Source organism: Carlito syrichta, unplaced genomic scaffold, assembly GCF_000164805.1.
Source record: "Carlito syrichta isolate Samal-C Ts95f unplaced genomic scaffold, Tarsius_syrichta-2.0.1 Scaffold311906, whole genome shotgun sequence".
In the NCBI taxonomy this organism is placed as follows: Eukaryota; Metazoa; Chordata; class Mammalia; order Primates; family Tarsiidae; genus Carlito; species Carlito syrichta.
The window spans coordinates 265312-279764 of NW_007256002.1; the positions used below are offsets into that span (position 1 = coordinate 265312).

Here is a 14453-nt window from a genome sequence, read left to right on the forward strand (position 1 = left end):
AGACTTCTTCGCCACTATACAATGCATCCATGTAACCAAAAATCATTTGTACCTATGAAAGCTATTAAATTGGAAAAAAAAAAAAGACAATTTGAAGCAGGAATAGCCCCACATGGGGATATAGGTGTTGTTGAGTTTGCATAGGTTTGTATTTTACCAACCAAAGTGATCTCTTTTACTTTTCCAAACAATGTACAAGTATTATGATCTGGTTCTTTAATTTTGCATGAAAGGTATAACACATCTAGGTAAATAAGAGAATGAAGAAGTTTTCTAAATGTTTTAATTTTGGGGAGCACAAATATTTTGTACCGCTCAGCCTTTTCTTGCTGAAAAGAGGAGTGCTAGTGATTCATTTGTTAATAACATTTTTAAAAAAATGTGCTTTGGTGTATAGAGGTAACAATGTACTTCTTAGGTATGTGAATAATAAATTAAGGTTATAATGGTTGACATAATAGAGGAAATGAATAAGATTAGTCTCGGCAAAAGAAAAAAAATTAGTTTGGCAGTAGATAAATTAGGGATATAAAAATTGAAAAAAATTAGCTTCAGATAGCATTCTACAGTGTGTAATTTTTTATGAATAATATTCAATTTCAGGGTGTTAATACTTTGCATGGCACCTGACACATAGTAGTTATTCAGAAAATGCTTGTTGAATTTTATTATTTTTGATATAGTTATTTTCCTCAGTAATTTCTGTAACTCAGATAAATATAAAAATTTATGAGAGTATTCATTTTTTTTCTAACAAAAGTATGTTACCTAGAGAAAATATCAGCAGCAGTAGAGACAGAAAAATGAAAGTATATATGTTCTAAAAAGTGATTCCAACTCAGTTCATTTAGGGAAGAGTACTTTGACCTTGTCTGTGTTTATAGTCCCTGCTGACAATGGACTGTCAATATCTTCAGCCTCATTCTATTTCCTTATTTATTTTGGCTTTACAGAGATTAGATCTCAAGACACGAGACTCTCCATGGCTTCAGCTGCTAAACTTTTCCATCCTCCTTTTGCTCTTACCTGGCTCAGAAGGACATGCCAGGTGGTACATGATTGTTAAGAAAAAGGATCTGGGCTATGGAGTCTAGAGAAAACATTGGTCTCAGTGACTCTTTGGCTCTCAACTTTCCTAGTCTCAAGCAGCCTAGGGGCCTTTGAACAATTGTGTACTGATGATCTGTTTTAGGTCCTTGTGCTTTGCAAAGCTCCTTTCTCCCACTGGGACATTATTAGGACATAGCCAGACAGAAAGGCTGTGGGAAGCTTTGGAGGTAGGAGGATAGATCCAGATGGGATTGCAGTAAGAAGAAGGGAGTTCTCATTGGTGAACTCCATAGTCCAAAGGCAGCCCTGAGCAGATTCCATTTAGAAACCAAGGGTAGACTTTCTTCTTCGGGCCTTTGGCCCTTTTAGTTTCCCCAACTGGGGCCAGGATACGTATTATGAAAGAAACCAGCCTCAGATGTGTCTTCTCATTTCTTTCTCATCTAAACTTCAGCTTCCAGGCACCGCACTGTAGTTTTGAGTGGACTCTTGGGCTCTTCTGGGTTTTTATCAGTTGTCTTTGATTCCTCATTAGGGTGGCTGTCGTCAGTCTTCTCCTCCTTTACTACTTTGGTTTCAATCATTTCCTTCTGCTGACTCTTGTTTGTAAAAGGGAAGGCCTTCACATACCTGTAGGCATAAACATAAAATTAAAGTGAGAGACTCGATGTAGCACACATAACAGTAGATAACGCTTTTTGTTGTGTTGTTTTTGTTGCCACAGCACATATTGGCAGAGTACAACAGACACCTTTATTATAGGATGATGCTAGCACATGCATGCTCAAATATGTTAACCCAGCCCCACTTTAATGGATTTATTTAAGTCGGACAGTATGTTCACAGTCCAAACTTTAGGCTGACTTCACAACCTTCCACAAAAAACAAAGAACCAAAAATCAGATAAAGCATATACATTTTCCCCAGATCTTAATTTTTCTTTCTTTTCTTTTTTTTATTTCTATTTTTTTATTTTCAAAGGGATGGCCATTGACTGATATCTGAAGGCTGGATGGCATGCATGTGCTGAAATAGTATGACAGATTGGGTAGAAGGGAGGAGAGGTGAAATGAGGAAGAGATCTGCAATAGAAGAGGACTACCATCTCCAACAAATGTCAATAACAACTCTGGAAAAACACAAAGCAGGAATGTGACAATGATTTTAACATTAGTCCTGTGCCAACAACCCCACCTTTTGATGTAGCAAAATGCGAGACCAGCTGCAGCACCAAAGAAGAGGAGAGCAAGCACTAGCAGAGCTGTGGGAACACCTGAAAGAAACAGAGACATGGCCTGTTGGTTTTTCATGTAAACATTGTGTCAGGCTCATTTAATGATCCAGGTCACTGGGACAATAGACAGTGCAGGAGAAGAAACTTCTCTGTGACCTTTTATGAGGTCAGATCCCATCAGCTTCTTTACTTCTTGTCTAGAGAATCCTTGGCCTTGCCTCTCATGCTCTCCCTATTCTATAAGTTGCAGTATGACAGAGTTCATTGCCTCTCTGTGGCCTTGACACCCAATCTAGTCCACAAGTCTCCCTGAGAAAGAGATGCCCGGAATGGTGTCAGAGGCATTTAAGGTATATGTTTTAAAAAGAACTTCTGGGCGAGCATAGTGGCTCATGCCTGTAATTCCAACACTTTGGAAGGCCGAGGCGAGAGGATTGCCTGAGCCCTGGGGTTTGAGACCAGCCTGGGCAACTTGGTGAAACCTCGTCTCTACAACAAATCAAGAAAAATTTGTCAGTGTGGTGGCACATGCCTGTAGTTCCAGCTACTTAGGAGGCTGGGAAAGAAGGATTGCTCGAGCCCATCCGGTCAAGATGGCCATGAGCGTGCCACTGAACTCTAGCCTGGGCAACAAAGCAAGACCCTGACTCAAAAAGACAAAAACAAAAACAAACAAACAAAAACAAAACAAAGAGAAATTCTATGCAGTAATAGTAATTTATTTATATATTTTTGGAGTTGGTTGAGTTTTTATTTATTTAAAAAATTTTTATTTTAAAGATGTGGGGTACAATTCAGGGTTAGGTATACAAACGGTCATTGTGCAGGTAAAATTTGGGCCTCACTTTTGTCCCCACATCACCTGGTTTGAGATCAGGTGACCTTTACTGATGAAGCATGGCTCCCCTGCTCCCTCCCCTAATAGTAATTTATTTTTAAAAGTCTTTGAGTTTTCAACAGGAAAGCTCCTTTATACTCATGATTTTTAGCTTGATCACTAAGGTTCTTTATAGCTCTCAAGTTCTGTGACTTTATGAAAGTTGAGTTTGTGTTAAGCTTTTTTTTGTCCTGAGTGTCCAGTCTGGAGACAGGCTGGATTCTATTGTCTGTTACACAGAAACACACACACACACACACACACACACACACACACACACACACACACACACCACAGACACAGATAGCATTTACCTCCAAACCCAGCAGCTTCACTCTTGAAAGCTCTTTTATTTTCAACAAGTGGTTCTGTTTCTGTAGACATGGTGCTAGTTTCCATAAAAACATCTGTGACGCAAATCAATTTTTTTCTTCGTGGATTAGAAGTAGAAGCTGGAGCAGGAGTTGTCATAAGGGCCGGTGTCATAGAGTCAGGAGTTGATGCTGAGAGTGTACTGTCACTGACGGTAAGTTCTGTTGCTTGTGTTACAATTTGAATGTTGAATAAGGGCTCGTTGGTGGTGATACTTTCTGGAGCGCATGAGTTAATCCAAGTATCTGTTGGAAGAGGGAAATTATAAGTATTGCAACAGCCTCCTCACTGTTCTTCCTGCCTCTAGTCTTTCTACTCTCAAACCCCTTATGCCACAACAGAAATGTCCCTCCAAAACGCACATCTAGTCATATCACTCCCTTCCTTAGAATCCTTCAGTGACTGTCTCTACTGCCTACAAGGCCACCCATGATCTGGCCCTTGCTGACACTGCTAGCCTCATCTTCTCTCTATCATTGCCATATAGAAATCCCTTCAGTTCCTTGATAGGCTTCCTCTCACATTGGAGCCTTGCACCATGATGCTTTCTCCACCTTTAATACGCTTTGCCTCCTCTTTATTTAGCTGCTCTGACTCATTCTTCAGGTCTCAGATTGACCATCTCTTTCTCAAGCAGACTTGTTGACTAGATTGGGTCACTAGGCATATGTTTTTGTACCTCCATGTATGCCCCTTGTCACAGTTCTAATTATTACTCCCCACTGCACTGTGAGCTCCCAGGAAGTAGGGACCCTGACTGTCTTGTCATCATGGTATGTGCACTGTGCTTAGCACATCGTACATGCTCAGCAACGATGTGATGAGTAAGGAAGGAAGGGAAGGGAAAAGGAAGGAAGAAGGAGATGGGGAGACCAGTACCCACACGTGATGCCACCTCAACAAAACTCTGCTAGGATCAGACTTTTTTGTGCTCACCAAAAAAAAAAAGTGGAAAAAAAGTGGACTGGGACAGGGATGTGGGTCTGCTTTCCAATCTGTTGAATGTGGCAAAAAGGAAACTAACATTTGTTGAGCATCTTACTCTGAGTTAACTATGGCACTGGGTGTTTAAATAGATACCTCATTTAACAATTTTGTCAAATCCTCATTTACACAGGAGGAAGCTGAAGTTTGGAGAAATTGAATAACTTGTCCAAAGTCACATAGCTAGTAAATGGCAATGCCATACAATATATTATAATATGAATTTTATCTTTAAAAAAAATAGAAACAGGCTGTCTATAAAAAGAGACTGGCAACTCACTCTATTGCCCAGGCTGGAGGGCAGTTGTGCAATCATAGCTCACTCAGCCTTGAATTGCTGGGCTAAGTGATTCTCCTAGCTCAGCCTCCAGAGTAACTGGGACTACAAAGGCATGCCACCATGCCCATTTGATTTGTATCTATTTTGAATTCCTAATTATTTGTGGAATGTTAGCTATGAAGAAAACATTATTCCATTAAGTTGGTTCATTTTACCAATCAAGGTAATGGCTACTATTGAGAAAACATTTTGACTACACATGAACTAAGTCTGTTTTTGTACTATTCACTTTACTTTGAAAAGATCTGTATTCAAGTAGACATCATCCTTGACCTTCTGTGCTTTATCTTTTAACGAACTACATTTCTCATTCTTGAGCACATGCTAAGTTCTTCCTTCAGAAAAGTGAGCATTTTGAGTATAATGGGAAAAAAATATACTAAGCTCAACATACTATTTTGGAAACTGGAAATACAGAGACAAATAAGGCATGGTTCCTGCTGCCAGGAGGACAGAGGAAGCATTTTGCTAACGGTGGGTGAAGATCATTGGGATTCAGAGGAAGTGATACTTGGGCAGAGTATGGAGAATTAATGTGTTAATTCAACAAATATTTATGGAGCACCAGCTCTGTGCCAGGCATGGTTCTAGTTATTAGGGACATGGTACAAACAAGACAGAGTCCCTACCCTTAAGGGGCTTGCACACTATTGGAAGGATAGAGTTAATTTTTTTAAGAAGCCAGAAATTTCAGAGGATGATAAATGTTGAAAGGAAAATTAAACAGGATACGGATTAAACTGGTGAAGGTGAAGGATGGATGGTGGGAACTTTGGATAGGGTGACAAGAGGAGGTCTCTTGGGGAGGTGATACTTAAGCTGAGACCTGAATGATGGAAAGCAGCCAGTCATGGAAGGTCTAGGGCAAAACCATTTAAAGTAAAGAGAACACCAAGTTCAAAGTCAGAAGTTGAATGAACTCTGCCCGTTTGATGAGTAAGAGGGCCAGAAGGCTGAAACAGAGCCGTGGCTCATCTAGTACGGAAGAGGAAATAGGACATGCCAGTCAATAGGAGTAGCATGAACCAATAATCCAGAAGTTTGCAAGTGTAGGTATGATAGAAAAATGACAAGCAGCACAGTAGGCAATGTAGGACATGTGAGTGATTGGGGCAAGCAGGAGATGAGATTGGGAAGATAGGTTAGGAGCCAGAGTGTCAAGATCCATAATTGCCATGTTAAGGAATTTGGAGTTTATTCTGCAGGAGAGGGAATTTTCCACTGGGGCCCACAAATCTCCCAAATTATTTACAAAAGCGCTCATACATGACATCCATTGTACATCATATTCTCAAATGGAAAGTCATCCAACACTATGGAGCAGAGGAATGAAATGATCATCAATGGCGTGTGTGGGAATGAAATGCAGAGGGAAGAGAGCCCAACGCAGGAGTAAAGAAGGGAGTTGTTCCAATTGCAGAGAGATAGAATCCAGAAATGTCTCAAATCCTGAAACTTTGATCTTAGAGATCTTCTAGGGAGAAGTGATTCTCAACCCTGGCTTCAGGGTAGAATCATCTGGGAAGCTTCTAAAAAATATTGATGCCCAGGACCTACCCCAGGCCTTGTGTGTTATTGATGTGTGGTTATAATCATGGAAGGCGCTACACTGAAACTGCATGGCTCAATACAGTTAGCTCAAGATTTAAATCCCAGCTCTGTCCCTTATTAACTGTGATTACAGGCAACACACTTAAGCATCAATTATTTCTCCTGAAAGTGGACATAATACATGAGTGTCATTTTACTGAGGACTAATGAGATAGTAAATGTCTAGGACCTAGCGTAATGTCTGGGCCTGATGATAAGATCTGCAAGAATTCGTTTTCTTGGTCTCTCTGTTCATATATGTGGCTGAGAAGGACACAGTATGAGGGATGACAGCAATCTGGTCCTGTAGTCCTTAGCTAGTCAAGGGCACAGTGTATCTCACCTGGAAGTGTTTGGGCCTGGTTCTCCTTGCCCTCCAAACCACAGACATAATTTCTCTAGAATATACCAAGTGATATGATAGATATTAAGCACAGAATATAGTTTGTGGTTTGGATCCAAGGGATAGTTAGAGTAAAGGGTATGGAAAGGTTTCAGGAGAGATGGCACTTGAAATTTGAATAAAGAGTAGGAGTTGGCTGGTGATAAAGAGGATGGGCATGGTAACAGAGCAAACGGCATGAAACAAATGGTGTGTGTAGAGCATTAACGGCAATTTGGTCTGGTCCTCAAACCTCACAGAGGTAGCGATAAAAAAAATAAAATTAATATTGGGGGGTTTCTTTGATCCCCAAGTCTTATAAGGATAGCAGTAAGAAAGACAATTAGGATAAGGTTTAGAGTCAGAGTTATGTTTACTCTGATCCTCAAACCTAATATGATAGCAATATAAAAGGAAATTACACAAACAAAGAAAATTAGGGTAAGGTTAGGAGTAGTATTAGGTTGAGGGTTAAGGAAGTTTGACTCTCGCCAAGATTTCAATACCACACCTCTTTAGATACAAAGCAACACAGAATGATAAACCAGGAATGAATAAAAATGGTGGGCAGAAATGGAATGGATGGGAGTAAGACTTCTCCAAATATACTTTTTGAAAAGTATGTCTTAAGCTGGGCTCGGTGGCTCAGCCTGTAATCCCGCACCTTTGGGAGGCTGAGGTGAGTAGATTGCCTGAGCCCGCAGGTTCGAGACCCGCCTGGGCAGCGAGACCTCATCGCTACAATAAATCAAAAAATCAGCCGGGCGTGGTAGCGCATGCCTGTAATTCCGGCTACTTGGAAGGCTGAGGCGGAAGGATCGCCGAAGCCCAGCAGGTTGAGGCTGCGGTGGCCGGGAGCGGCCACTGCATTCCAGTCTGGGCGACAGAGTGAGACTCCAACTCAAAATAAATGAATAAATAAATAAATAATAAATAAAAAGTATGTCTTGGACCACTGAACCATGCAAATTTTTTAGCTATTCAAAAAATAATAATAGGACAAAATCAAACCCTAAAATTGGTCACACACAGAAACAAATGAACCTAAATTGTTTCAAAATAATAATATAACCACACAGAGTAGCAAAAATTTTAAAGTCAATTTGCACACAATTCTTTGATTGCAAATCCTTAGAGGGATATCTTCTAAGTACTAAAAGATATGCAAAGAAATCTAAAATTTTATTCAGTAGGTTTATTTTCCTAATAATGTTAGTTTTATAATATTGAAATTGTTGTTGGATAAAAAAATATATTAATATTATTTATTGGGAACTAAGATATCCATTATAAAAGAGATAAAAATATTTTAAAAGGACACTAAGAGAAAACTTGAATTGTTAAATTTGAGTTGGAAATACAAATATAAACTCATCTACATATATGTGTGTGTGTGTATTTATATATATATTTTCTAGCTGTCCACCGAAAAAGACTGAGAAGCAGTGAAAACTCCAGTAATAATGAGAACAACTTGCATCCAAATGTTGGTTCCCGATGAACATTCCCCATTAAAACAAACAAGAACAAACAGATTTAAAAAAAACAAAAACCCAGGACTCACTGGAGAAATAAGTGACTGATTCCATGTCAAGGACAGAGAGTACAAAGTGAACCTGGGACATGTCATTATTCTAGAAAACAAGAAATTTCCCAGAAAATGATGGGATAAAGCAGGGGTCCCTAACTCCTGGGCCATCGACTAGTACCAGTCTGTGGCCTGTTGGGAGCTGGACCACACAGCAGGAGGAGTGGTAGACGAGCAAGAGAAGCTTCATCTATATTTACAGCTACACCCTATTGCTCACATTATTGCTTGAGCTCCAAATTCTGTCAGATCAGTGGTGGCATTAGATTCTCATAGGAGTGCAAAACCTATTGTGAACTGTGCATGTGAGGGATCTAGATTGTGTACTTCTTATGAGAATCTAAAACCTGATGATCTGAGGTGGAGCTGAGGCAGTGATGCTAGTGTTGGGGAGCGAATGTAAATACAGATTAACATTAGCAGTGAGGTCTGACTGCACAGGGACCATAATAAATCAATTGCTTGCAGACTCAGGTCAAAACCCTATCAGTGAGTGGCAAGTGAGTTGATGTACTTCAATTATACAACTGCATTTGGTGGCAGGCTTTAAGTCACAATCCAACACTTATTTTAGTCTGTACATGGCCTGCCCATTATTTTATTTACCACTTTCATCCACGCCTCTTTTTTGAAAAAAAGGTGAGTTGTATAATTATTTAATTATTTCAGTCTAGCAATAATAGAAATAAAGTGCACAATAAATATTAGGCACTTGAATCATCCTGAAACCTCCTACTCTGCCCCCAGTCCATGGAAAAATTGTCTACCATGAAACTGTTCCCTGATGCCAAAAACATTGGGGACTGCTGGGATAAAGGACACAAAAGTAAACTAGAAGAAGCTCCCACTTGCCAGATATGGGACAATTTAAGAATCCAAACGAATAAAAGACTAATAGTTGTAAAACTGATTTGAAAATATTGAATACATTGAATACATTGAATAAATAAAATGTGCCCATGGCAGTATGAGAGGGAGGGAGAAGGGGGGAGAGAGAGAGGAGGAGGAGAAGAAGAAGAAGAAGAAGAAGAAGAGGAGGAGGAGGAAGAGGAGGAAGAGGAGGAGGAGGAGGAGGAGGAGGATAGGAGGAGAGGGAAGGAGATAGGGATTTTCTTTATTAAAGGTGCCAACTAATAAATGTAAAAGAAAGGATAGATTTAGAAAAAACACTATTTCTTAGTCCACCATATACTAACTAATTCCAGTAAGGATCATCAATGGCTGAACAATGGCAGAAACAACTAGGTGAAAGGTAGTTGGGGACCAACATATTTTCATGGTGTCAAAATATCACATTATAGATTAACTACTAATTGCCAAGGGCATATTGTTATAGTTCTGTTAGAGTGGTAGACACCACTTTACTCAAATAATCAAAGTTAACATAATTAATAGTGGAACATATTGACATTAAGTGCCTTTGTTTGATGTACACAATCCAAGGTATACAATATCATCTAGGATGCATTTGTGCCAAAAATGTTGATTTTGAATCTAATCAAGCCTCTAGACCTAACTTTTGGTACATAGAAGTACAAGGACTGGAAATACAAGTTAAATGAAACTATGAGGAAAGAGACAAATTCAAGTTCTCTTCCCTGGCTCTTTTTTGTGTAGTCCAGAGGACTAGGTATCATGTCATCACATTGACAGCTGGCAAAAAGGCTAGGCAGTTAAAAGGCAAGGCTGTTTGACAGGCACATGCTGGCTATTGGATAAGCAGGCATATGGACCAACAACTCCCCAGCCAAAGATGAAAGGCCAGAGGGGCAGAGAAGGGAAGGAAGATGGTGAAAAAAATGATGGAAGAAGCTCTATGTTGCAGTCTTGACTCTGCCACTAATTGATTGTAGGATCTTGAACAAGCTAAACTCCCATTCTGAATTATCATTGTTTCATCCATGAAGTGAGGGAATTCGACTACATATATATATATATTGAGTTGGAGTTTCACTCTGTCACCTAGGCTGGAGTGCTGTGGCATGCTCACAGCCACCACAGCCTTGACCTGCTGGGCTCAGGCGATCCTTCCACCTCAGCCTTCCAAGTAGCTGGAACAACAGGCGCATGCTACCATGCCTGACTAATTTTTTGATTTATTGTAGAGACATGGTCTCATCAAGTTGCCCAGACTGGTCTCCAACCCCTGAGCTTAGGCAATCCACTCTCCTCGGCCTCCCAAAGTGCTGGGATTACAGGCTTGAGTCACTGCTTCCGGACTGGACAAAATATTTCTAAGGGCCTTTTCTATGCCAAAGCCCTCGGGTCTAGGGAACTGCTTGGATCCTACATTGCCTTTCTAGGATGGTTTTTGCTAATGTTGACCTGTGAACATTTATCTCATGGATCTCAGAGAATGATTTTGAAATCTATCCTGTGTGTGACCACTCAGTCACTTAACCTTCAGAAGGTCAGATATGTGAGTATGTGTGAAGAATAATAAATCAGACAGGAGTTCTTATGACAAACTGAGAACAAGTGAGTATTTAGTAAAAGAAAAACTTTCTGAGAAATTACTTAGATAAAACCCTTGGGCTGAGGCAGCCAAGGTCTCCAAGCAAGGTTAATGGGGTGACTACATGACCATGAGCAAATCAGTTCTACTCTCTAGGCTTCAACTCCTTCCTTCATAAAATGGAGATTGAATCTTGTTCTTTAAAATGTCAAACGTAGTGCTACTCATTGAAATTGGACTGTATAAAAAAAAAGTGTGGTACATATACACAATGGAATATTATGCAGCCACAAAGCAAACATTTGGACTTTGCAGCAACTTGGAAGGATTTAGAGTCTGTCATACTCAGCAGCAACTTGGATGGATTTAGAGTCTATCATACTTAGTGACCTATCACAGAAACAAAGAACAGAGTACCATATGTTCTCACTCATAAGAGGACCTTGAATAATTATTATAATACTATAAGAAAGGGATTGGCAGTAGTGGGAAACTGCCAGGGGAGGGTGGGAATGGGTTTGGCAGCAGTGGGAAACTGCCGGGGGGCGGGGAGGGGGCACATCTTATCAACAAGGGTACCTGCATAATGAACATCTGTATACCTAACCCTGAATTGTATGCCACATCTTTAAAATTAGAAATTAAAAAATGTCAAATGTAGCAGATGAATTTCCTCTCTTATAAAGGAATGTAGGACAGAGGGAAGAGCATGGTTTCATAGTTGGACCTGAGTTTGACCCTTTCTGGTAATAAGCCCTTAGAAAAATGTACTTATGTCCCCTGAGCTAAGTTTCTTTGTCTGTAGAATGGGGATGATAAATCACACCTCATAGGAAGTTGTCAAGCTTCGGTGAGATGACCTAGGACAGTAGACCCTTCCTATTGGGGAGGGTTCCGCATAGGCAGATTCAACCAACCATGGGTTGAAAATATTTGACAAAAAAAGAAAAATAACAATATAAAATAATACAAGTAAACCATATAGTTTAACAACTATTTACATAGTATTTACACTGTATTAGATATTATAAATAATCTAGAGATGACTTGAAGTATATGGGAGGATATGTGTAGGTTATGTGCAAATTCTACACCATTTTATATCAGGGACTTGAGCATCTGTGGATTTTGGTATCCGAGGGGGTCCTGGAACCAATCCTCCACAGATACCGAGGGACAACTGTACATTGCTTTGTCTGTAGTGAATGCATTACATACATGTGTACATTGGTTCCTTCCCTTTTTCCTGTTTCTCTTATAGAATGCAGGGATAATGACATTGGTAACTGAACCTTGGGAATGCCTTCTCTCCATTCAATCATCATTTTCCTAACTTTTTCCTTTAAAGGGCATGATGCCTCCTCTAGCCTAGTCAGAGAGACAATTTTGGGAGAGTTAGATGACTGTCGCCATGATTGCTTCTGCTGCTGCTCAGGGTTATTCTTCCTGGACAGGTCACAGAGCTAGAGATACCCAGAGGAAACATGCCATGTGGAAAGGCTGCATATTTGACTCACCGGATGAGTTGTAACAATAGGCTGCGTACAGTTTATTAAATGGAACTCTCCAAACTAGGATGCCTGTCCCATTCTTCCCACACTTCAGGTTGGGGAGAATCCGAGGGATGACCAAGAATCCGTCTCCAACCCATCCATAGCTGTAAAATAATACACATTAATTGAATGGACAAATGATTAGAAGGCATCATCTCTACTGCTGAACAAAAACATGAGCCAAAAGAGCTCCGGCAGTGATAGTGAATCCAACTGTTTCTCACCTGCAAGTTTCGAAGCCAGCCTTCAGTGCCGCTTCAACCTGGTCTCTGCTGGCCAGAGTTAGTCCCAGCACCTTACAGGCCTCCTTGGCTTCTGTGAAATTCAGCTGTGGGTTGACCTTTTTGTTGACAAGGGTGATCCCCATAATTCTGCATGGCCCCAAGGTGGAAAGTTCTGCAAAAGAATCACAGAAGTCCTCTGTTTGCTGCTCTTTGTCCCCAGCCTTAGGTTCTCCTTCCTAGCAGAACGTTATTGTCTTGACTCAGCGGTGAGGTCTGTCCAGATGGGATTGGAATTTACAACAGGACATAGCCTAGGCATTTCCCACAAGGACAGCCTACTGGGCTAGATGGATGCTTGCTTCAGTCGGAGCTGTAAATCTCCCCTGATTGAAGTCCATCTGGTGCCACTGCATTAAGGTGTCTTGCTCATCACATGGGGGCTTTGGCTACCAGGGGCGGAGTCTAGGTCATGTGGTTGCTGCACATGACCTTTTTGGAGGCTGTTAAATGAAGCATCTGAGACTTTGAGAAAGATAGAATTCAGGGCTCTGGGTAATAGAATAGTTAGCAATACTCTGAACCAATGTGGTTTGAGGACACCACTATTTCTGTGAAGGGCTGAATATGGCGCACTTGTTATAGCAATGTGAGTGCTCTCAGGTCTTCTCTGACCATCGGGGGGCAGGCTTACTCAAAAGTTTCTGGAGGAGCAGGGCAGTAAACCCTGCATAGCCGAGAAACTAAATAAAGGAAGTAGAAATTTAGTGTCAGAACTGGTCTTAGATCTAGCCTGTGTTACTTGACCTTAGACTAAATACTTCATTTCTTTGAGCCTTAGTTCTCTTACTTATAAAATCAAGAAAGTAGCAGTATCTACTGCATAAGATAGTGAAAGTTAAATGAGTAAATTATAACAAAGAGGGTGCCTGCCACATAGTGGGTGCTCAATAAATCATAAACAACATATTATCATTGTTATCTTTAAAGCATTTTGGTTTTAGTCTGCTAATGATTGATTTCCCTGGGGAAGCTGAGGCAGTTAAACAGGTTAGATGTGAATAATATTTCTATTCAAAATCTAATGAGTCTGAGAGTTCTTTTGATCCCTTTCCTCTGGGCTCTGGGATTTACAGACCTGTATGAAATTGCCAAGTTGCATTATATTCAAGTACATTATTCCTATTGGGCTTTATCTGTGAAAGTCGTAAAAAGGCATTTACGTTTCCCAAGTAATTACTGGTACACAGTTCTGTGTACTGGATGCCCAGTCAATGTTTTGATCACTTTCTAGGTTGACATTTGAAGGATCTTTCTTCTTGCAAACATGGCAGGAGCATATCTGTGTCCTCCATGTGAAACTTGCGGTGTTTTGGAGCGGGGCTGGGGGAAGAGATGTGCATACGATATATGGTATTTGTGGATGGTTAGTTTGCTTCTAGACCCTGCTCTCATCAAGAAAAACCAGAGTTACCATACCAATGAGTGTTTGCAAATGGGGTGACAGAGCAGCTTCTTATGACTGTATGCTAATACCTATGCCAATACTGATAGTTGGTATTAATAGTAACACCAATTGCAATTTAAACACCTATCGCTGTTGATGTTATTCTATGCTAAACCTTGTCTCTTTAAGGGGACAATCGAGGCTCAGAAATATTAAGTAACTTTTGCAAGACCAAAGACATGGGGCAACAAGGTGGCAGATTGGGGGTACAAATCAAATTATGACTGACTCTAAAGCCTCAATTCCCTTCCTTCCTTCCTTCCTTCCTTCCTTCCTTCCTTCCTTCCTTCCTTCCTTCCT

At 40.4% G+C, this 14453-nt stretch overlaps 1 protein-coding gene across 1 annotated transcript in view; it reads right to left on the reverse strand.

Moving 5' to 3' along the window:
• Nucleotides 1-267: 267 nt before the first annotated feature.
• The window catches only part of LYVE1 (lymphatic vessel endothelial hyaluronan receptor 1), a 17218-nt gene continuing 3032 nt past the window's right edge, over nt 268-14453 (reverse strand). Inside the window, exons 2-6 of the mRNA XM_008069282.2 lie at nt 12650-12821; nt 12390-12529; nt 3476-3778; nt 2245-2323; nt 268-1680 (exon numbers count right to left, since the gene is read on the reverse strand). Coding sequence (XP_008067473.1) covers nt 1494-1680; nt 2245-2323; nt 3476-3778; nt 12390-12529; nt 12650-12821 — 881 coding nt within the window. The 3' untranslated portion in view covers nt 268-1493. The remainder of the gene's footprint in view (nt 1681-2244; nt 2324-3475; nt 3779-12389; nt 12530-12649; nt 12822-14453) is intronic.